At 53.7% G+C, this 22,946-nt stretch overlaps 2 protein-coding genes across 2 annotated transcripts; both read left to right on the top strand.

Moving 5' to 3' along the window:
* Positions 1-2: 2 nt before the first annotated feature.
* LOC124479417 (meiosis inhibitor protein 1-like) lies at positions 3-569 on the top strand (the record flags this gene model as incomplete). Its single annotated transcript, XM_047038160.1, has 2 exons — positions 3-213; positions 352-569. Coding segments are annotated over 2 exons (405 nt in total), but the record flags the coding sequence as incomplete, so codon positions are not given.
* A 70-nt stretch (positions 570-639) lies between these two features.
* On the top strand, positions 640-22,768 carry LOC124479720 (meiosis inhibitor protein 1). The gene is given in 26 exon segments (XM_047038590.1): positions 640-733; positions 870-986; positions 1,222-1,321; positions 3,554-3,688; positions 3,785-3,899; positions 4,082-4,173; positions 4,268-4,415; positions 4,547-4,658; positions 4,960-5,020; positions 5,467-5,549; positions 6,369-6,546; positions 6,721-6,811; positions 6,813-6,875; positions 7,379-7,576; positions 7,985-8,062; positions 8,146-8,308; positions 9,090-9,197; positions 10,408-10,518; positions 15,899-16,086; positions 17,485-17,569; positions 19,094-19,275; positions 20,405-20,486; positions 20,793-20,899; positions 21,001-21,132; positions 22,012-22,133; positions 22,550-22,768. Coding segments are annotated over 26 exon segments (2,991 nt in total). The 5' UTR covers positions 640-666; the 3' UTR covers positions 22,623-22,768.
* The last annotated feature ends 178 nt before the right edge of the window (positions 22,769-22,946 follow it).

Below are 22,946 nucleotides of genomic sequence, written 5' to 3'. Positions count from 1 at the left end.
AGCGTCTGTGCTCAGCCTTGCTCTACCCAGACGAGGGGCTGAAGACGTCTCTGTTCTACGTGTGGCAGCGTGTGTGCGGCGCTGCTGGGGGGTCTGGGGGCGCTCCTTTCGGGGCCCTGTCCCTCCCCGGCCCCCTGAGAGAGCGTCTGTGTATGCAGCTCCTGCAGACCTTGGAGCAGGCGTGCTGCCCACAGCTCACCATCAACTGTCTGGGTGAGACGGCTCACTGCTCTATATGGACCTGTGATACAGACCATTTACTGATGGCTAATCAGTGTTTGCACCTGTATCTCTGTGTGTGTGTATGTGTGTGGACCTATATGTTTGGATATGTGTGTGTGTGTGTCCCAGGTCTGCTGCTCCAGCTGTTGAAGCTGGGAGAGGTGGTTTCCTTTCTGATGAACAGCAGTTCTGACCCGGGCCAGGGCCAGGACCAGGACCCACAGACCACTACCCCCCAGCTCTCTCTGCCTCTAATACTGAAGAAGGTGTTAGCAGCAGAAGAGCTGATCCTAACCAGAGGCTGTCATGAAATTACCTGTTGAGTAATGATTACACAACGTGTGTGCTTGTCTGTGTGTGTGCTCGTCCGTGTGTGTTCCCCGTGTGTGTGTGTAGCTGCTGCTGAGTGGGGATGAGGTGTTGCAGGTTGCCAGTGCCCAGTGTATGGTGGCCATCCTGGTTCACTCCCCGACTCAGTACTGTTCCCCTTTCATCCTGGCAGACGTACCTGGTGGGCGACACACACACACCCTACTTTGTCCTCCCTGCTCCTCTACTCCTTCCTCCCTCTCATGGCCCTCTCCTCAACCTGCCCCTCTACCTGCCCCCTCTCTCCTCCCCCTCCCCTCTCTTCGTCCCTGGTCCAGAGTTCCTGTTTGAGTGTCTGTGTACCACCAGTGAGGTTCTGCTGTGCTCTGTTCACAGCAGTCTGCTCCTGCTGACTGAAGATCCGCTCTTCTTCTCCCAGTGTCACTCTGTTTATGGTGAGACACATCTCTCACACCCACATAATCACACAATCACACACACCCACACAATCACACACACACACACACTCATACACGGTGTCTGCTGATAGAGGTAAAGGTTGTCGCCACCAGCACATCCAGAAACAATCTCACTCACCTTCTGCTCCACTTCATTCAATCTGTCTCCCTCCCTTCCTTTCCCTCTCTCTCTCTGTCTGTGTGTGTGTGTGTTTATGTGTGTGTGTGTCAGGTATTGAGTCCCTGGTGTGTAGTCTGAAGCAGGTTCTGAGGATGACCAACCTGGAGGTGCAGACACAGGGCCTGCTGCTGCTCACTGAGGTCCTGGAGAGGTGAGGTCCACACACACACACACACATCACCCCTGAGGTACTGGAGAGGTGAGGTCCACACACACATCACAATTTGGTTTATGTGCCATGTAAGTTTACACAATCACAGAATTGACTGTGGCAGGAAGGTGCATACAATAAACATATACAGATCTTAAATAAAAATACTAAAGTTTCTCAGAAGACTTGAATCTTTCAGGTAAAAATGTGGGACGTTTACGACGTCTGGCTCCGCCCCAGGATGGAACAGAGCTGTGATTGGATATCTAGTTGTGTGAAGGCGTTTCCTCAGTGCGTAGAATCGTGTTGCCAATTTAGTGCTAGAGAGAATTCAGGGAGAAGAAAACGCAGAGAAAAGATTTAAATGCTAAAATCAAACCAAAAAATAAAGAAATGCTTTTCACAAGCGCATAACAAAAAGTTCAATATTATATTGAGAATTGTGGCATCCCTAAAACACACAGAAACACACACGCTGTATGCAGATGTGTGAACAGTCTGTATGCAGGTGTGTGAACAGTCTGGCTTCAAGGGTGTTGTTGGGGCAACACGGGTACTCACACATGTTGCAGCATCAGCACACACACGCAGGTACCAACCGCATGTAGGTCAGCCTTAGCCCGTGTGTGTGTGTGTGTGTGTGAGTCACTGTGTGTGTGTGTGAGTGTGTGTGTGTGTGTGTGTGTCTGAGTGTGTGTGTGTGAGTCACTGTGTGTGTGTGTGAGTGTGTGTGTGTGTGTGTCTGAGTGTGTGTGTGTGAGTCACTGTGTGTGTGTGTGAGTGTGTGTGTCTGAGTGTGTGTGTGAGTCACTGTGTGTGTGTCTGAGTGTGTGTGTGTGAGTCACTGTGTGTGTGTGTGAGTGTGTGTGTGTGTGTGTCTGAGTGTGTGTGTGTGAGTCACTGTGTGTGTGTGTGAGTGTGTGTGTGTGTGTGTCTGAGTGTGTGTGTGTGAGTCACTGTGTGTGTGTGTGAGTGTGTGTGTGTGTGTGTCTGAGTGTGTGTGTGTGAGTCACTGTGTGTGTGTGTGTGTGAGTCACTGTGTGTGTGTCTGAGTGTGTGTGTGTGAGTCACTGTGTGTGTGTGTGTGTGTGAGTCACTGTGTGTGTGTGTGTGTGTGTGTGTGTGAGTCACTGTGTGTGTGTGTGAGTGTGTGTGTGTGTCTGAGTGTGTGTGTGTGAGTCACTGTGTGTGTGTGTGTGTGAGTCACTGTGTGTGTGTCTGAGTGTGTGTGTGTGAGTCACTGTGTGTGTGTGTGTGTGTGTGTGTGTGAGTCACTGTGTGTGTGTGTGTGTGTGAGTCACTGTGTGTGTGTGTGAGTGTGTGTGTGTGTGTGTGTGTCTGAGTGTGTGTGTGTGAGTCACTGTGTGTGTGTGTGAGTGTGTGTGTGTGTGTGTCTGAGTGTGTGTGTGTGAGTCACTGTGTGTGTGTGTGAGTGTGTGTGTCTGAGTGTGTGTGTGAGTCACTGTGTGTGTGTCTGAGTGTGTGTGTGTGAGTCACTGTGTGTGTGTGTGAGTGTGTGTGTGTGTGTGTCTGAGTGTGTGTGTGTGAGTCACTGTGTGTGTGTGTGAGTGTGTGTGTGTGTGTGTCTGAGTGTGTGTGTGTGAGTCACTGTGTGTGTGTGTGAGTGTGTGTGTGTGTGTGTCTGAGTGTGTGTGTGTGAGTCACTGTGTGTGTGTGTGTGTGAGTCACTGTGTGTGTGTCTGAGTGTGTGTGTGTGAGTCACTGTGTGTGTGTGTGTGTGTGAGTCACTGTGTGTGTGTGTGTGTGTGTGTGTGTGAGTCACTGTGTGTGTGTGTGAGTGTGTGTGTGTGTCTGAGTGTGTGTGTGTGAGTCACTGTGTGTGTGTGTGTGTGAGTCACTGTGTGTGTGTCTGAGTGTGTGTGTGTGAGTCACTGTGTGTGTGTGTGTGTGTGTGTGTGTGAGTCACTGTGTGTGTGTGTGTGTGTGAGTCACTGTGTGTGTGTGTGAGTCACTGTGTGTGTGTGTGAGTCACTGTGTGTGTGTGTGTGTGAGTCACTGTGTGTGTGTCTGAGTGTGTGTGTGTGAGTCACTGTGTGTGTGTGTGAGTGTGTGTGTGTGTGTGTCTGAGTGTGTGTGTGTGTGAGTCACTGTGTGTGTGTCTGAGTGTGTGTGTGTGAGTCACTGTGTGTGTGTGTGTGTGTGAGTCACTGTGTGTGTGTGTGAGTCACTGTGTGTGTGTGTGAGTCACTGTGTGTGTGTGTGTGTGAGCAGACAGCCCGTAGGAGTGTGTCTGTTCCCCAGCGGCTCTGCGTTCCTGGCGGTGGCAGAGGTGGTGTTAGGGGGCGTGGCCTCCTCCAGTCTGCAGGTGGCCACTCAGGCAGCACGCACTGCCGCCACCCTGCTCAGGTACACACACACACACAGTGACACACACACAAAGTGACACTCACACACAGTGACACACACACACTTTCTCCTACTCAGTCCTGTGTGTGTGTGCAGGCTTCAGCACCAGTCCAGCCCGGTGCAGCACCAGGCTGTGGAGAAGCTGGTGGAGGCCATCACAGCCAGGTGTGCTGAGCTGCCACTACCATCCTCCTCTCACCGCCCAGGCCCTGTGAGTCTCCTCCTCCTATCTCTCCTCCTCCCTCTCCTCCTACCTCTCCTCCTCCCTCTCCTCCTCCCTCTCCTCCTCCCTCTCCTTCCTCTCCTCCCTCTCCTCCCTCTCCTCTCTCTCTCCTCCTCTCTCCTGCTCCTCCTGTTCTGTAAGCGTTCTCCTCCCCGCTCCTGTGTCTCCAGGGGAGTGTGAAGGTCAGTGAGGCCCACAGCCAGGCCTCCAGGGCAGGGGGCTTTCTACTTCAGGCCCTGGTCTGCCTGCAGGCTGCTTGCAGGTAGGCTGCACACAGTAAGAACCTCAACTCACTGTACGTTATGTGTCCTTTTCAGTAGTGTGTGTGTCTCTCTGCATGTGTGTGTGTGTGTCAGGCTTGCGGAGCAGTGTGCGTCAGAGCCCGGGCTGAAGGAGAACGTGTTCACCGCTCCCTCGAGTCAAAGTCAGAGTCAGGACCCGCTCCAGTCTCTGTGTGTGTGTCTTCTGCACAGCTGTGACTCTGTCTGCATCCCCACAGTCACTGTGAGAGCTGCTACTCCACACACACATACAGTACATTTATACTCATAGTTGGTTGTGTTGACTCAGTGCGTGTGTGTGTGTGTGTGTGTGTGCGTGTATGTATGTGTGTGTGTGTGTGTGTGTGTGTGTAGAAGCAGTGTGAGAGTTCTCCCAGTCCTCAGGTTCTGCAGTACTTCTACTCCATCCTGCTGTCCCAGTTCTCCCTGCTGCCCACGCTCATGCCCCGCTTCGCTGCCAAACTGGGTGAGCTCAGAGGTCGAGAAAGGTTCACTAGGGTCAGGGGTCACAGGGTAATGTCATGACTACATGAGATAGCACTTGACAATGCAAGAACCTTGTTTACCTTGTCACTCATCACCTCTTCCTCTTACCATTTATTCCCCATTCTTTCCTCCATATCCCTCCTCCTCCCTCTCCTCCTCCTCCCTCTCCTCCTCCTCCTCTTCCTCCTCCCTCTCCTCCTCTCCTCTCTTCCTCCTCCTCCTCTCCTCCTCCTCCTCTTCCTCCTCCTCCTCCCTCTCCTCCTCTTCCTCCCTCTCTCCAGCCTCTTCTGGTTTCTACAGGCTGGCACTGGAGCACAAAGCTCTCCTCTGTGTAGGAGGCAGGTAACAGAAGAACACACACACACACACACACACACAGGCTAACAGAGCATAACCAAGCAATGAAGCCTTAGATCTCCATTCTTTTACTGTCACTTCTGGCTCCTCGTGGTCGGCAAGCTACATCTCTCTCCCCGTGTCTGGTAAACGCATGTGTGTATGTGTGGGACTGTGTGTATGTGTGGGACTGTGTGTATGTGTGGGACTGTGTGTATGTGTGGGACTGTGTGTATGTGTGTGTGGGAGTTCTTTTGGTGTGTGAGCTGGAATGAAACTGAATCCCCAGAGCTCTTACCTGAAGTGAAATGCTGTCTTTATAACACAACCACTCTGTTCTCTTTCACTTTTACAAGCTCACCTCGTACAAATCATGATGGTGTTCTATCCTCTCTCTCCTCCATCTCTCTCTTTCTCTCTCTCCTCCACCTCTCTCTTTCTCTCTCTCTCAGGAACTCTTCTCTGAATGTGTCGTGCAGTGTGTTTATTCAGAAGCTCAGTGTGTGTCTGCTGTCCCAGATCTCCCCGCAGCAAGGTACATTACTGACTCACCCACACAGCACACACAGGTACTGACTCACCCACACAGCACACACACAGGTACTGACTCACCCACACAGCACACACACACACAGGTACTGACTCACCCACACAGCACACACAGGTACTGACTCACCCACACAGCACACACACAGGTACTGACTCACCCACACAGCACACACAGGTACTGACTCACCCACACAGCACACACACAGGTACTGACTCACCCACACAGCACACACACACACAGGTACTGACTCACCCAGACAGCACACACACACACAGGTACTGACTCACCCACACAGCACACACCACACACAGGTACTGACTCACCCAGACAGCACACAGACAGGTACTGACTCACCCAGACAGCACACAGACAGGTACTGACTCACCCACACAGCACACACACACACAGGTACTGACTCACCCAGACAGCACACACCACACACAGGTACTGACTCACCCACACAGCACACACACACACAGGTACTGACTCACCCAGACAGCACACACACACACAGGTACTGACTCACCCACACAGCACACACCACACACAGGTACTGACTCACCCAGACAGCACACACACACACAGGTACTGACTCACCCACACAGCACACACAGGTACTGACTCACTCAGACAGCACACACACAGGTACTGACTCACCCAGACACCACACACACACAGGTACTGACTCACCCACACAGCACACACACACAGGTACTGACTCACTCAGACAGCACACACACACAGGTACTGACTCACCCACACAGCACAGACAGGTACTGACTCACCCCCTGTGTGTGCTCCCAGACCAGGAGGAGGTGGACAGTGTGTTGGGGTGCGTGCTGCCTGCTCTGTGTGTGCGTGTGTCAGACTGGCCCTCTCTGCTGGCTGAGGCCCCGGGGACACACCCCCCCTCTGCTGGCCCCAGGGCCACCCAGCACTGCCTGCTCCTGATGCTGCAGCTGGCCCTGCAGCATGGAGACAGGTACACACACACACACACACACACACACTGAGGACCCAGAGCAACCCAGCACTGCAGCATGGAGACAGCTTCACACACTATGAGATACGTAAACACACACAATCCCCCTCAGGCCCATACATACAGGCTGTCTGTCTGTGTGTGTGTGTGTGTACCTCTGTGTGTGTGTTGCAGGCTGCTTCCTGACTCCACAGTGTTCTCCAGTGTGTGTGGGCTGCTGTGTTCAGTCCAGCAGCAGGGGCACGGCCCCCCCCCCGCCCCCCTGGGTGCTCAGAGCTGCCCTCTACCTGCTGGCTGCCACTCAGGACCGCAGCCCCCCTCTCGCCTGGGTAACGCTGCTCACACACACACAGTCTCTCTCTCCTCCCCCTCGCTCGCTCTCTCTCCTCCCCCTCGCTCGCTCTCTCCTCCCCCTCGCTCTCTCTCTCCTCCCCCTCGCGCGCTCTCTCTCTCCTCCCCCTCGCTCGCTCTCTCTCTCCTCCCCCTCGCTCGCTCTCTCTCTCCTCCTCCTTGCTTGTTTTCTCGCTCTCTCTGACTGGAAGATTAAATGAATCCCTTTGTAGTATGAAATCAGATCAATTCATAAGCTCTCTCTGTTACTGCCACTCATCCTCCCCCTCTTCCTCTCCCAACCTCTGTTCATCTCTATCTCTTTCCTCCCCCCTCTTCCTCTCCCAACCTCTGTTCATCTCTATCTCTCTCCTCCCCCTCTTCCTCTCCCAACCTCTGTTCATCTCTATCTCTCTCCTCCCCCTCTTCCTCTCCCAACCTCTGTTCATCTCTATCTCTCTCCTCCCCCCTCTCCTCTTCCCTCCCCCCCTCCTCCCTCCAGGCTCCTCTGAACAGCATCAGTAAGACCCTGGCCTCCAGCCCCTGCCTCTCCTCCCTCTACATCCACCACGCCCCCCTCCTCCACTTCCTGTACCGCTACCCTGAGCTGGCCCAGGGCTTTGGAGCCCAGATCCTGGAGCTGTGGCTGAGCCACCAGACCAGGGAGCCAGACGTGGCTCCAGAGCAGCCCGAGGGCAGGGTGCGTCTGGGAGAGTCTGGGAGCGTCTGGGAGAGTCTGGGAGAGTCTGGGAGAGTCTGGGAGAGTCTGGGAGATTCTGGGAGAGTCTGGGAGAGTCTGGGAGAGTCTGGGAGAGTCTGGAGAGTCTGGGAGAGTCTGGGAGAGTCTGGGAGTGTCTGGGAGCGTCTGGGAGAGTCTGGGAGATTCTGGGAGAGTCTGGGAGAGTCTGGGAGAGTCTGGGAGAGTCTGGGAGCTGTCATAGACACAGACAGGCTGTCTAGAATGTGGAGGGTGCTCACATTTGCTCTATGCTTTTCCCCTTAAGTGGGTGATAAGAAACGTGTTTTTGTAAAATGTTGGAAAAACTAGTATTTTTTTGACCGAAACTTTGACCTGATTAAAATGTGATCGACCCAAACTGTTGACCAGGACCAGGCCCAGGACCAGGAGAGCGCTGTCCTGCTGGCTCTGATGGAGAAGAACCCCTCAGTCATCCTGACCATGCTGGTGAGACCCTGCTCACCTCCCTCCCCTCCACTGTCCTCCACACACTATCCAGGTCCACTTCCATCCTGCTGTCTTTGTACCAGGGCCTGGTGTGTACCAGGGAGGGGCCCCTGGCAGAGCGGGCCTTGGCCCTGCTGGAGGTGTTCCTGCAGAGCAGGGGAAGCTGTGATGCCAGCCTGGCCGCCCTCCTCCCCCCCACCCTGCTCCAGGTGCTGCAGAGACTCACCCTGGAGGGGCCAGGCCAGGGTGAGTCACACACACACACACGCACACACGCACACACACACGCACGCACGCACACACACACTCACACACACACACCCATCCACTTTGTCCTCTACCCTCTCCTCCTGTCTCCTCTTCTCTGCTCCTCCTTGCCTACACCATATGAGGAATTATCATTCATATATACTTTATATGAGCTACCCTTTAGAGAAGTATTCCTGGGGGTGATGGAGTGGAGGAGAAAATGTAGATGAGGGTCTGCTTTAATCCTCCCTCGCCACGGGTTCATCCTGTCTGCCTGCCTTCTCTTCATATTCCCTCCACTTTTTCTTTTACATACTTCTGCTTTAATGTAATTTTCTTTCTCCCTCTCCCTCCCTGCTCTCTCCTCTCCTTCTCTGCTCTCTCCTCTCCTTCCCTGCTCTCTCCTCTCCTTCCCTGCTCTCTCCTCTCCTTCCCTGCTCTCTCCTCTCCTTCCCTGCTCTCTCCTCTCCTTCCCTGCTCTCTCCTCTCTCCCTCCCTGCTCTCTCCCTCCCTGCTCTCTCCCACCCTGCTCTCTCCTCTCTCCCTCCCTCCTCTCTCCCTCCCTGCTCTCTCCCTCCCTGCTCTCTCCTCTCTCCCTCCCTGCTCTCTCCCTCCCTGCTCTCTCCTCCCTCTCTCCCTGCTCTCTCCTCCCTCTCCCTCCCTGCTCTCTCCTCCCTCTCTCCCTGCTCTCTCCTCCCTCTCCCTCCCTGCTCTCTCTCACCCTGCTCTCTCCTCCCTCTCCCTTTCTCTCTCTCTGCTTCTCCCCTCTCTCCTCTAGGTGTGGACTCTCTCTCCCTGGTCCTGAGGCTGCTGTGTGTGACCCAGACCAGACGGGCTCCGGCTGACAGTGACACGGACGGAACCCACTTCAAGCTGCTCTACCACGGTCAGGGCACAGGGTCGGAGGTCACAGGCTCGTCCCAGGGGTCAAACACACTGATCTTCAGTCAGTGTCGGTGCTGCACTTCCTTACTTGTCAGCTCAGTGACAGTTCTCTACCTCGCTGCAGAGGAACAAGCTCTTGTTGTAGCTATACGTGAAACTAACAGGAAATGAATCCCCACCACCACCACCCTGCCCCACCACCCTGCCCCACCACCCTGCCCCAGCTATTCCACCACCACCCTACCCCAGCCAGTCCACCACCACCCTGCCCCAGCCAGTCCACCACCACCCTGCCCCAGCCAGTCCACCACCCTGCCCCAGCCAGTCCACCACCACCCTGCCCCAGCCAGTCCACCACCACCCTGCCCCAGCCAGTCCACCACCCTGCCCCAGCCAGTCCACCACCACCCTGCCCCAGCCAGTCCACCACCACCCTGCCCCAGCCAGTCCACCACCCTGCCCCAGCCAGTCCACCACCACCCTGCCCCAGCCAGTCCACCACCACCCTGCCCCTGCCCCCCCACCACCATGCCCCAGCCAGTCCACCACCACCCTGCCCCAGCCAGTCCACCACCACCCTGCCCCCCCACTACCCTGCCCCAGCCAGTCCACCACCACCCTGCCCCTGCCCCCCCACCACCCTGCCCCAGCCAGTCCACCACCACCCTGCCCCAGCCAGTCCACCACCACCCTGCCCCCCCACCACCCTGCCCCAGCCAGTCCACCACCACCCTGCCCCTGCCCCCCCCACCACCCTGCCCCAGCCAGTCCACCACCACCCTGCCCCAGCCAGTCCACCACCCTGCCCCAGCCAGTCCACCACCACCCTGCCCCAGCCAGTCCACCACCACCCTGCCCCTGCCCCCCCACCACCCTGCCCCAGCCAGTCCACCACCACCCTGCCCCTGCCCCCACACCACCCTGCCCCAGCCAGTCCACCACCACCCTGCCCCCCCACCACCCTGCCCCCCCACCACCCCACCTTAGCAGCCTGTATGACAGGTCCCCTGCAGGCTGGGACAGGATGGAGGTATAGGCTCCACAGATACTCTCTGTTCCTCTCTGTTCTTGCTATGTGCCTCTCTCTTCTGTTTCACTTTCTTCCTCTTTCACTATTTCACTCTCTTGGTCTTTCTCATGTCCGTGTGCTTGTGTGTGTGTGTGTGTGTGTGTGCGTGCGTGTGTGCGCGTGCGTGTGCGTGTGTGTACAGTCAGTACCTTGGCAGGGAAGTTGCAGCCCACCAACACAGAGTCTCTGCTGCCGGCCTTCACCTTCCTGCACTGCTGCCTCAGCCTGCCTCCAGCTCACTGTGGTGATGGAGGTGACACACACACACACACACTGCCTCAGCCTGCCTCCAGCTCACTGTGGTGATGGAGGTGACACACACACACACACACTGCCTCAGCCTGCCTCCAGCTCACTGTGGTGATGGAGGTGACACACACACACACACTGCCTCAGCCTGCCTCCAGCTCACTGTGGTGATGGAGGTGACACACACACACACACTGCCTCAGCCTGCCTCCAGCTCACTGTGGTGATGGAGGTGACACACACACACACACTGCCTCAGCCTGCCTCCAGCTCACTGTGGTGATGGAGGTGACACACACACACACACTGCCTCAGCCTGCCTCCAGCTCACTGTGGTGATGGAGGTGACACACACACACACACTGCCTCAGCCTGCCTCCAGCTCACTGTGGTGATGGAGGGGACACACACACACTGCCTCAGCCTGCCTCCAGCTCACTGTGGTGATGGAGGTGACACACACACACACACAGCCTGCCTCCAGCTGTGGTGATGGAGGTGACCTGCCTCAGCCTGCCTCCAGCTCACTGTGGTGATGGAGGTGACACACACACACACACTGCCTCAGCCTGCCTCCAGCTCACTGTGGTGATGGAGGTGACACACACACACAAACTGCCTCAGCCTGCCTCCAGCTCACTGTGGTGATGGAGGTGACACACACACACACTGCCTCAGCCTGCCTCCAGCTCACTGTGGTGATGGAGGTGACACACACACACACTGCCTCAGCCTGCCTCCAGCTCACTGTGGTGATGGAGGTGACACACACACACACACTGCCTCAGCCTGCCTCCAGCTCACTGTGGTGATGGAGGTGACACACACACACACACTGCCTCAGCCTGCCTCCAGCTCACTGTGGTGATGGAGGTGACACACACACACACACTGCCTCAGCCTGCCTCCAGCTCACTGTGGTGATGGAGGTGACACACACACACACACTGCCTCAGCCTGCCTCCAGCTCACTGTGGTGATGGAGGTGACACACACACACACACTGCCTCAGCCTGCCTCCAGCTCACTGTGGTGATGGAGGTGACACACACACACACACTGCCTCAGCCTGCCTCCAGCTCACTGTGGTGATGGAGGTGACACACACACACACACTGCCTCAGCCTGCCTCCAGCTCACTGTGGTGATGGAGGTGACACACACACACACTGCCTCAGCCTGCCTCCAGCTCACTGTGGTGATGGAGGTGACACACACACACACACTGCCTCAGCCTGCCTCCAGCTCACTGTGGTGATGGAGGTGACACACACACACACTGCCTCAGCCTGCCTCCAGCTCACTGTGGTGATGGAGGTGACACACACACACACTGCCTCAGCCTGCCTCCAGCTCACTGTGGTGATGGAGGTGACACACACACACACACTGCCTCAGCCTGCCTCCAGCTCACTGTGGTGATGGAGGTGACACACACACACACACTGCCTCAGCCTGCCTCCAGCTCACTGTGGTGATGGAGGTGACACACACACACACTGCCTCAGCCTGCCTCCAGCTCACTGTGGTGATGGAGGTGACACACACACACACTGCCTCAGCCTGCCTCCAGCTCACTGTGGTGATGGAGGTGACACACACACACACTGCCTCAGCCTGCCTCCAGCTCACTGTGGTGATGGAGGTGACACACACACACACACTGCCTCAGCCTGCCTCCAGCTCACTGTGGTGATGGAGGTGACACACACACACACACTGCCTCAGCCTGCCTCCAGCTCACTGTGGTGATGGAGGTGACACACACACACACTGCCTCAGCCTGCCTCCAGCTCACTGTGGTGATGGAGGTGACACACACACACACACTGCCTCAGCCTGCCTCCAGCTCACTGTGGTGATGGAGGTGACACACACACACACACTGCCTCAGCCTGCCTCCAGCTCACTGTGGTGATGGAGGTGACACACACACACACTGCCTCAGCCTGCCTCCAGCTCACTGTGGTGATGGAGGTGACACACACACACACACTGCCTCAGCCTGCCTCCAGCTCACTGTGGTGATGGAGGTGACACACACACACACACTGCCTCAGCCTGCCTCCAGCTCACTGTGGTGATGGAGGTGACACACACACACACTGCCTCAGCCTGCCTCCAGCTCACTGTGGTGATGGAGGTGACACACACACACACTGCCTCAGCCTGCCTCCAGCTCACTGTGGTGATGGAGGTGACACACACACACACTGCCTCAGCCTGCCTCCAGCTCACTGTGGTGATGGAGGTGACACACACACACACTGCCTCAGCCTGCCTCCAGCTCACTGTGGTGATGGAGGTGACACACACACACACACTGCCTCAGCCTGCCTCCAGCTCACTGTGGTGATGGAGGTGACACACACACACACTGCCTCAGCCTGCCTCCAGCTCACTGTGGTGATGGAGGTGACACACACACACACTGCCTCAGCCTGCCTCCAGCTCACTGTGGTGATGGAGGTGACACACACACACACTGCCTCAGCCTGCCTCCAGCTCACTGTGGTGATGGAGGTGACACACACACACACTGCCTCAGCCTGCCTCCAGCTCACTGTGGTGATGGAGGTGACACACACACACACTGCCTCAGCCTGCCTCCGGCTCACTGTGGTGATGGAGGTGACACACACACACACACTGCCTCAGCCTGCCTCCAGCTCACTGTGGTGATGGAGGTGACACACACACACACACTGCCTCAGCCTGCCTCCAGCTCACTGTGGTGATGGAGGTGACACACACACACACTGCCTCAGCCTGCCTCCAGCTCACTGTGGTGATGGAGGTGACACACACACACACACTGCCTCAGCCTGCCTCCAGCTCACTGTGGTGATGGAGGTGACACACACACACACACTGCCTCAGCCTGCCTCCAGCTCACTGTGGTGATGGAGGTGACACACACACACACTGCCTCAGCCTGCCTCCAGCTCACTGTGGTGATGGAGGTGACACACACACACACTGCCTCAGCCTGCCTCCAGCTCACTGTGGTGATGGAGGTGACACACACACACACTGCCTCAGCCTGCCTCCAGCTCACTGTGGTGATGGAGGTGACACACACACACACTGCCTCAGCCTGCCTCCAGCTCACTGTGGTGATGGAGGTGACACACACACACACACTGCCTCAGCCTGCCTCCAGCTCACTGTGGTGATGGAGGTGACACACACACACACTGCCTCAGCCTGCCTCCAGCTCACTGTGGTGATGGAGGTGACACACACACACACTGCCTCAGCCTGCCTCCAGCTCACTGTGGTGATGGAGGTGACACACACACACACTGCCTCAGCCTGCCTCCAGCTCACTGTGGTGATGGAGGTGACACACACACACACTGCCTCAGCCTGCCTCCAGCTCACTGTGGTGATGGAGGTGACACACACACACACTGCCTCAGCCTGCCTCCGGCTCACTGTGGTGATGGAGGTGACACACACACACACACTGCCTCAGCCTGCCTCCAGCTCACTGTGGTGATGGAGGTGACACACACACACACTGCCTCAGCCTGCCTCCAGTTCACTGTGGTGATGGAGGTGACACACACACACACACTGCCTCAGCCTGCCTCCAGCTCACTGTGGTGATGGAGGTGACACACACACCAGGGTTCCCGTGGGGTCTTAAAAAGTTTTAAAAAGTCTTAAATTCGTAACTTTAAATTTAAGGCCTTAAAGAGTCTTAAAAGCGTCCCTATTTTCATCCGAGGTCTTAAATTTCATTTTGTCATGTCTTAAAAAGGTATTACCCTCGTTAATTTCCAGACACGCAGGCTGCAGAAAGTTATTACAAGGTAGCAAAAAAGTATTGAGTCGTAGCCTACAAAGCGAGTCTTTGCTACAAACAAAACCAGCAGAACGCTGCCGTCCAAACGTTGGTTTGGTGTGTTGTATTTCTTTCTGGAGGATAGCCGTACGCGGGGATAAAACTACAAATCCTGTGATAACTGCAATACCTGCATGCGAAATACGTCTGCGCTTCCTCAGAGTTTGTTAAAATTCGGTGACGTGTGGAAAATGGGAAAGTGTACTTTCAACGAGACATGAGTTGCATTCGACATGGACTGAATTCATGCAGCGGCACAGCCGGCTGCAGACGACGCCGGCGCTGCATGAAGTCGAACGCACCTATGGTTAGAGATCACAGCGATTTCCGCTGTTGGTTACAAGCACTACCCAGCTCCAGGCTCGCTGCAAACTTTGCCCCAAAAATATTCAATTTGGTTACTAATGTGATTGCTTTATCTGTAAATTAAATGTATGCTTCTTTTAATTTAAATGAATTCCATTCATAGAAATTACATGTTTTTTTCAGTCTTTTGATTTAAATATTTTTCGGGTAATGCGTTGTGTAGGTCTTAAATTTAAATCTCTATGGTCTTAAAATGTCTTAAAAAGGTCTTAAATTTGACTTACTGAAACCTGCAAGAACCCTGACACACACACACACATGGACACACACACACACACGGACACACACACACGGACACACACATGGACACACACACACACAAGGACACACACACACATAGACACACGCACCCACACACACACACACACACACACATGGACACACATGGACACACACACACACATGGACACACACACATGGACACACGCACACACACACACGTGGACACACACACACACACACACACACATGGACACACACACATGGACACACGCACACACACACACGTGGACACACGCATACGCACACACACGTAGACACACACACACGCACACCGGGTCACCTTATTAGCAGACATCTATTTTAATTTTTTTACCATTTCATAAATAATGGAGGCTATCCTTGAGGAAATCATTTTGCTTCCACTTTAGACTAAAATAGATAAGCTTATAGATTGACAATAGTCCAAAGCCCATGGTGCTATTATGTATGGTTCAAAGATTATAAAGGTTGACCTCTTTACATATACAGTATATGCAAACTACATTTGAGCATTTTGAGTGGAAATGTCATTAGCATTTGTTCAGGTGTGTTCGTGCACGTCGGGCTGGCCCTCGCAGCGGAGCGACAGTTCACTGGCCGCTCTGTCCATTCGCACACCTCACAGTTGCTTATTGATCAGACAAGATCAACTCGATTACTATTGATCAAAACAGAACGAGGGTTCGGCTGTAGCCTACTTGAAACATACTATTGAGAACATATTCGCTGACATGCACTGCACACGTGATGAACACAGCTTTTTTGTTGCCTTAGGCGCTCTGGATTTGGCATAGGCGCTCGGGAAACTGGCTTAGGCACGCGCCCAAATGTTCTCTATGCAGGAAAACCCTGCACACACACATGGACACACTGATGGTATACTGTCTGTCTGTCCTTCTCTCCTCAGCTGTGTCCATGTTGCTGAGCAACACTGGACTAATGAATCAACTACAAGCCATCCTCTCCTCCTCCACCCTCTCTCCCTCCCTCTCTCCCTCCCTCTCTCCCTCCCTCTCTCCGTCCTGCGCCCTGCTATGTCGTGCTCGCCTGCTCCTGTCCTCCCTGGTCACCCTGCAACACACACTCTCCAGCCAGGTACAGCTACACACACACAGACTGCACGCTACACACACACAGACTGCACGCTACACACACACAGACTGCACGCTACACACACACAGACTGCACGCTACACACACACAGACTGCATGCTACACACACACAGACTGCACGCTACACACACACAGACTGCATGCTACACACACACAGACTGCATGCTACACACACACAGACTGCACGCTACACACACACAGACTGCACGCTACACACACACAGACTGCATGCTACACACACACAGACTGCACGCTACACACACACAGACTGCACGCTACACACAGACTGCACGCTACACACAGACTGCACGCTACACACACACAGACTGCACGCTACACACACACAGACTGCATGCTACACAAACACAGACTGCATGCTACACACACACAGACTGCACGCTACACACACACAGACTGCACGCTACACACACACAGACTGCACGCTACACACACACAGACTGCATGCTACACACACACAGACTGCACGCTACACACACACAGACTGCACGCTACACACACACAGACTGCACGCTACACACACACAGACTGCATGCTACACACACACAGACTGCACGCTACACACACACAGACTGCACGCTACACACACACAGACTGCATGCTACACACACACAGACTGCATGCTACACACACAGAGACTGCACGCTACACACACACAGACTGCACGCTACACACCACACAATCATCACAGGAAGCTTGGATGCTCCACACACACACTGCTTTAACAGACTGCACACACACACACACACACACAGAGGAGTGTTCCAGGCTGCAGCACAAGAAAGCCATATCGTCATGGATACTGGCAGATCTCTCCAGTGTCTAGGGTCTCAGCTAAAACCCTCATTTCCAAACTCACTCAGGGCCCAGTCTCCACAGCCCAGCTCCTCTCTCACAGCTCTCCCAGATCCTCTGATCTGGGTTTGGATTGACGCCAGCCTGGAAGATAATGAAGCAGATCACAAAGTTAGGGGTTCTGTCATTGGTTCTGTGGGGCCCGATCGACTGAGCAACACTCATTTGAAATGATTCTATATCAGTTTTGAAGCAATGTCTTCTCGTTCTCCTACTGACTGGAAGACAGAACCCAGCGTGTTCTCCTACTGACTGGAAGACAGAACCCAGACTTCTCAGACACGGTGTCTTATATAGATCTCTGCTCACCCTCAGGCATGACTCATACAAAGTGTCTCTTTGCCGCGTGGCCATTTTTGTAACAAAATATTTTGGTGCGTCCCTAGAGTCTGTTGTGTTCTGTGCCGTTGCTGTGGTGACGGTGTTGCGTTATGTACAGTATTAGGTTGTGGTGTTGGGCATTGTGTTCTGTGTTGTTGAGTTATTGTGTTGTTATTGTGTTGTTCAGGTCCACACGAGAATCAGTCTGAACCTGGAGAGTATGGTTCAGACTCTACTCTGCAGGAAGACCCACACACACACTCTGCTGCTGGGTAACTACACAACTACTACTGGGTCTACAACTACACAACTTGTTAAACATCCACTGGCTAACTATCTTAACTAACCACTGGATCATTTCTAACTACATAGCCCAACTCAACTCCTATTGGGTGAGTATCTCTATTGCTTCACTGCCATGTGAGCAGTGTTTTAACTGGTGCAGGACCTGAGATAGGAGCTCTCCTCTCTATGTCTCCTCTCTCCTCTCCTCTCTCTGGCTCTCTGTCTCTCCTCTCTCTGTCTCTCCTCTCTCTCTCTGGCTCTCTGTCTCTCCAATCTGTCTCTCTCTTCTTTCAAACTGTCACTTCATTTATCTCCCTCTCACCCTTTCCTTTTCCTCTGTCCTCTTACAGCTCTTCTATCACTCTTTTGGAGACACACACACACTCTCACACACACTCTCACACACACTGTCTCTCACATCTTTGACTCTCTGCACCCCCTGGGAGCTGCAGTGTGTCAGTGAGTGTGAGTGAAGAGTTTAGCTACTGACCTCCAGGTCTCTCTGGGTGTAACTAGTCCTTCTTCCTCTTTACAGTCTGTCCATCCTTCTCTCTTTATCTGATCTCATCTTCGTCTGACCCTTCTACACTACCCTCCTTTCTCCTCCTTCTGTCTTCTCTTCTCCAGTCTCCTCTCATTTAGTCATTTAGCAGACGCTCTTATCCAGAGCGACTTACAGTAAGTACAGGGACATTCCCCCCGAGGCAAGTAGGGTGAATTGCCTTGCCCAAGGACACAACGTCATAAGGCACGGCGGGGAATCGATCCGGCAACCTTCTGATTACTAGCCCGACTTCCTCACCGCTCAGCCATCTGACTCCCCATCCCTCCTTCTCCTCTCATCCCTCCTCCTTCTCCTCTCATCCCTCCTCCTTCTCCTCTCATCCCTCCTTCTCCTCTCATCCCTCCTCCTTCTCCTCTCATCCCTCCTCCTTCTCCTCTCATCCCTCCTCCTTCTCCTCTCATCCCTCCTTCTCCTCTCATCCCTCCTCCTTCTCATCTCCTTCTCCTCTCATCCCTCCTCCTTCTCCTCTCATCCCTCCTCCTTCTCCTCTCATCCCTCCTCCTTCTCCTCTCATCTCCTTCTCCTCTCATCTCCTTCTCCTCTCATCCCTCCTCCTTCTCCTCTCATCTCCTTCTCCTCTCATCTCCTTCTCCTCTCATCTCCTTCTCCTCTCATCCCTCCTTCTCCTCTCATCTCCTTCTCCTCTCATCCCTCCTCCTTCTCCTCTCATCTCCTTCTCATCTCCTTCTCCTCTCATCTCCTTCTCCTCTCATCCCTCCTTCTCCTCTCATCTCCTTCTCCTCTCATCTCCTTCTCCTCTCATCTCCTTCTCATCTCCTTCTCCTCTCATCTCCTTCTCTTCTCATCTCCTTCTCCTCTCATCCCTCCTTCTCCTCTCATCTCCTTCTCCTCTCATCCCTCCTCCTCCCTTCTCTCATCCCTCCCCCTTCTCCTCTCATCCCTCCTCCTCCTCCTTCTCCTCTCATCTCCTTCTCCTCTCCCCCAGCCAGCTCTCTGAAGCTGCTGCAGGCGGTGCTGGATGTGGATGTGTCCTCAGAGCTGCTGTGTGTGGCTGTGGGCCCTGGGTCTGGCTCCAGGCCCGTAGGGGGCGCTGACAGCTGTCTCTACCCCCTGGGCTCCTCTGGGGCCCTGCGCCTGGCCACTGCTCTCTACAGCCTGCTGCTGCAGGTACTCCACACACACACACTCATACACACACACACACTCATAGACACACTTAGACACACATTCATACAGACAAGCATGCTTCACACATGCATATGTATTTATGTATGCGCACACACACACAAGGCTACGGGGGAGAGAGACACAAGTGCAGATGCTCATGCACACATACACACAAACATGCACATACATACCACTGCTCTACTGGCTTCAGAGATCTGTAGCTACAGAGAAGAGAGGAGGAGGGAGAGGAGGAGGGAGAGGAGGAGGGAGAGATGTTCTAATGTGTCCAGAGATCTGAGGTCACAGAGCACCCAGTGCTATAAGCCTCCTCTTCCCTCTCTCCTCTCCATCCTCCACTCCTCTCCTGTCCATGTCATCCCCTTATCCCTCTCTCTCTCATGTCTTCTCCTAATCTTCTCTCTCTCTGGCCCTCTGCTATACAGCTGTCTGGCCCAGCAGACTATTTCTGGTGTGCTCAGTGTGGCCTGTTAGGGGTGGGCAACACATTATTAACCTCCTCTCCTCTTTCTCCTCTCTCCTCTGTCTCTCCTCTCTCTCTCCTCTCTCTCTCTCCTCTCTCTCTCCTCTCTCTCTCCTCTCTCCTCTCTCCTCTCTCTCTCTCCTCTCTCTCTCTCCTCTCTCTCTCTCTCTCTCTCTCTCTCCCCCTCTCTCTCTCCCCTCTCTCTTCTCTGTCCTCTCTCTCTCCTTTCTCTCTGTCTCTTTCTCTCCCTCTCTCTCTGTCTCTCCTCTCTCCTCTCCTTTCTCTCTCTCCCCTCTCTCTTCTCTGTCCTCTCTCTGTCCTCTCTCTCTCCTTTCTCTCTGTCTCTTTCTCTGTTCAGTACCTCTCCACATCAGTGTGCCTTCTCTCTCATCTCTCTATTTTTATTCCTCCCTCCCTTTATCTCCTCACACTGTTCCTGTCATCACTCCCACTTTTGACTCTATGGTTATGTGCATATATATGTTTCTCACTCATGTCGGTCTAAGTAGGTTTGTATGTCTTGGCTTCCTCTCTCTTTCTCCATCAAACACACTCACACTTTTGTTTCCTTATATAACTGAATATAACTGTCAACACCTCCTCTCTCTGACCTCCCTCTCTCTCCCCTCTCCCCCCCTCCCCCCTCAGAAGCAGCATGTGGTGCTCAGGGTGTCTGTGAGCTGTCTGGGTTCTCTACTGGCCTACCTGCAGAGGAGGAGTCCTCTCACAGGTACCTAACTTTGTCTGACAGGGATGTAGGCTTGTCTATAGAGGTGAGAAAAAAGGAGCACTGATGATCTTAGACTGGCTGAGACTTTTCTTTGTCTCTGTCAGTTTAATTCACTCTTTCAATTTCTCCTTTCCCTCTGTCTCTCCCTCTGTCTCTCTCTCCCTCTCTCCTTCTCTCTCCCTCTGTCTCCCTATGTCTCTCTCCCTCTCTCCCTCCCTCTCTCTCCTTCTCTATCCCTCTGTCTCCCTATGTCTCTCTCCCTCTCCCCCTCCCTCTGTCTCCTTGTCCTCCTCCGCCCGTCTCTAGCCCAGCATGTGGCGAGTCAGCCCTGGTGTCGTCTCCTCCTCCACTCTCTCCTCCACTCTGGAGAAACCTGCCTGCTACACCCTGCCAGTCTCACCCTGCTAAGCCTGGTAACACACACACACACCACATACACACCACATACACAGCAATGTTACCAGGCTGAGCAGGCTGTGTGTGTGTGTGTGTGTGTGTGTGTGTGTGAGTGCAGCTGGTGGCAGCAGGCAGCAGTGTGGTGATGTGGGAGCCACACCTGAGGAAGGTGCTGGACGCTGTGGAGACGAGAGGACTGGAGGAGCTGGAGGAGCAGAGCACACAGGCCCTCTCTCTGCTGCTCACACAGGTACACACACACACACACACTGCTGCTCACACAGGTACACACACACACACAGCTGCTCACACAGGTACACACACACACACACACACTGCTGCTCACACAGGTATACACACACATACAGTACACACGCAGTATCTTCCACAGTGTGTCCAGACAGGAAACAGTGCTTCATTAAGTCCCTCTCACTGCCTGTCTTCAGAGTGACAGGAAGTGACGGTGTTCTGGACAGGAAGTGACAGTGTTCTGGAACGTTTTCTCTCCCTCCTCACCATCTTCTGCTGTTTGCTGCGTTTCCTTTGTGCCTCACAGACAGGGCTGTGATGTGTGTGTGTGTTTGAGAGGGAGAGACATAGAGACTAGATGTGAGAGTGAGAGGGGTTGTTGGATCAAAGATGATCTCATGGGAGATTGTTCTTATTTAAACCTCTCACAGCTTCTATCACCACCAAGCTGCTGTCTGTCATCTCTCTGTCGTCCTCTCTCTCTCTCTCTCTGTGTGTGTCTCTCTCCCTGTCGTCCTCTCTCTCTCTCTCTCTTTCTGTGTCTCTCTCTCCCTGTAGTCCTCGCTCTCTCTCTCTCTCTCTCTCTCTCTCTCTCTCTCTCTCTCTCTCTGCGTCTCTCTCCCTGTCGTCCCCCTTCTCTCTCTCTCTCTCTCTCTCTCTCTCTCTGTGTCTCTCTCTGTGTCTCTCTCTCCCTGTCGTCCCCTCTCTCTGTCTCTCTGTCTCTCTCTCTCTTGGTTAACCCTACACCGTTCTCTCTCACTACTCAATTGGTTTTCCTCTTCCTCTCCCCCTGTCCTCTTCCTCTCCTCCCCCTCTCCTTCTCCTCTCCTCTTCCTCTCCTCTCCCTCTCCTCCCCATCTCCTCTTCCTTTCTTTCCCAGCTCCAGAGCAGTGTCCTCCACCCCCCTCCATCTGAGGAGCAGAGAGTCCGGGCTGACGCTCTAATGGAGTCCCTGCCCCCACTGCCCCCCACTCACCTCCATCTGCTGACCACCAGCTTTCTGTATCCTTCACACACACACTCACACACACACACACACTCACACACACACACACACACACACACACACACACACGCACGTGGAAGAAAGCAAGAGAGAGAGAGCGAGGTAGTGTGAGAGAGAGAGGTAACAAGAGAGGGATCAATAGTAGATGAGAGAGAGGTATCAAGATCACTGAAGTGATATATATATTAGAAGTGCTAGCACCACTTATCAGTCTTTACTGATTACAGACCATGGATCTAATCTGAATCAATCTGTTCATCCCTCAGAAAATAATATTTACTTTGCCTCACAACATCTCTCTGTCGTCTTTCTGAGTTGTAGACCGTTTTATATACACACACACACACACACTCACAGCCACAGCCTCTATAGAAGCTGTCTCATATCCAGAATCTTTAACCCTGCAGCACAGGCAAACTGAAGAGCTGTCCATCTGTCTGTCTGCTTTCACTGTGAGGATGAACACTTCTACTGCAAGAGGATGAACTGGCGTACAGTTTGGATGGAATCAAATCATTTACACATTATTTCACACTGCGATGTTATTCATTTATTTGTCTTGATTTTGCTCTCAAGAAGCCTTTTCTGAAGACTTGGCATAGAAGACTATTTATATTGTACAAGTAGTCTAGCACAGCAACGTATTATCTCTCAAATGAATGAATAAATCATTAAAACGTATTTGAGAAATATATTTATATATAAAGTTATTTTTATAACATGTTTTTATAGTCTTATATGTTACGGTACGTTACGCCGGTGGACTCGAGTTTGTAGGGAAGTGATTTACCGCTATGACGAGGCTGTGT

This window comes from Hypomesus transpacificus, chromosome 17, assembly GCF_021917145.1.
Source record: "Hypomesus transpacificus isolate Combined female chromosome 17, fHypTra1, whole genome shotgun sequence".
Lineage (NCBI taxonomy): Eukaryota > Metazoa > Chordata > Actinopteri > Osmeriformes > Osmeridae > Hypomesus > Hypomesus transpacificus.
This window is presented reverse-complemented; position numbering and strand designations above follow the sequence as displayed.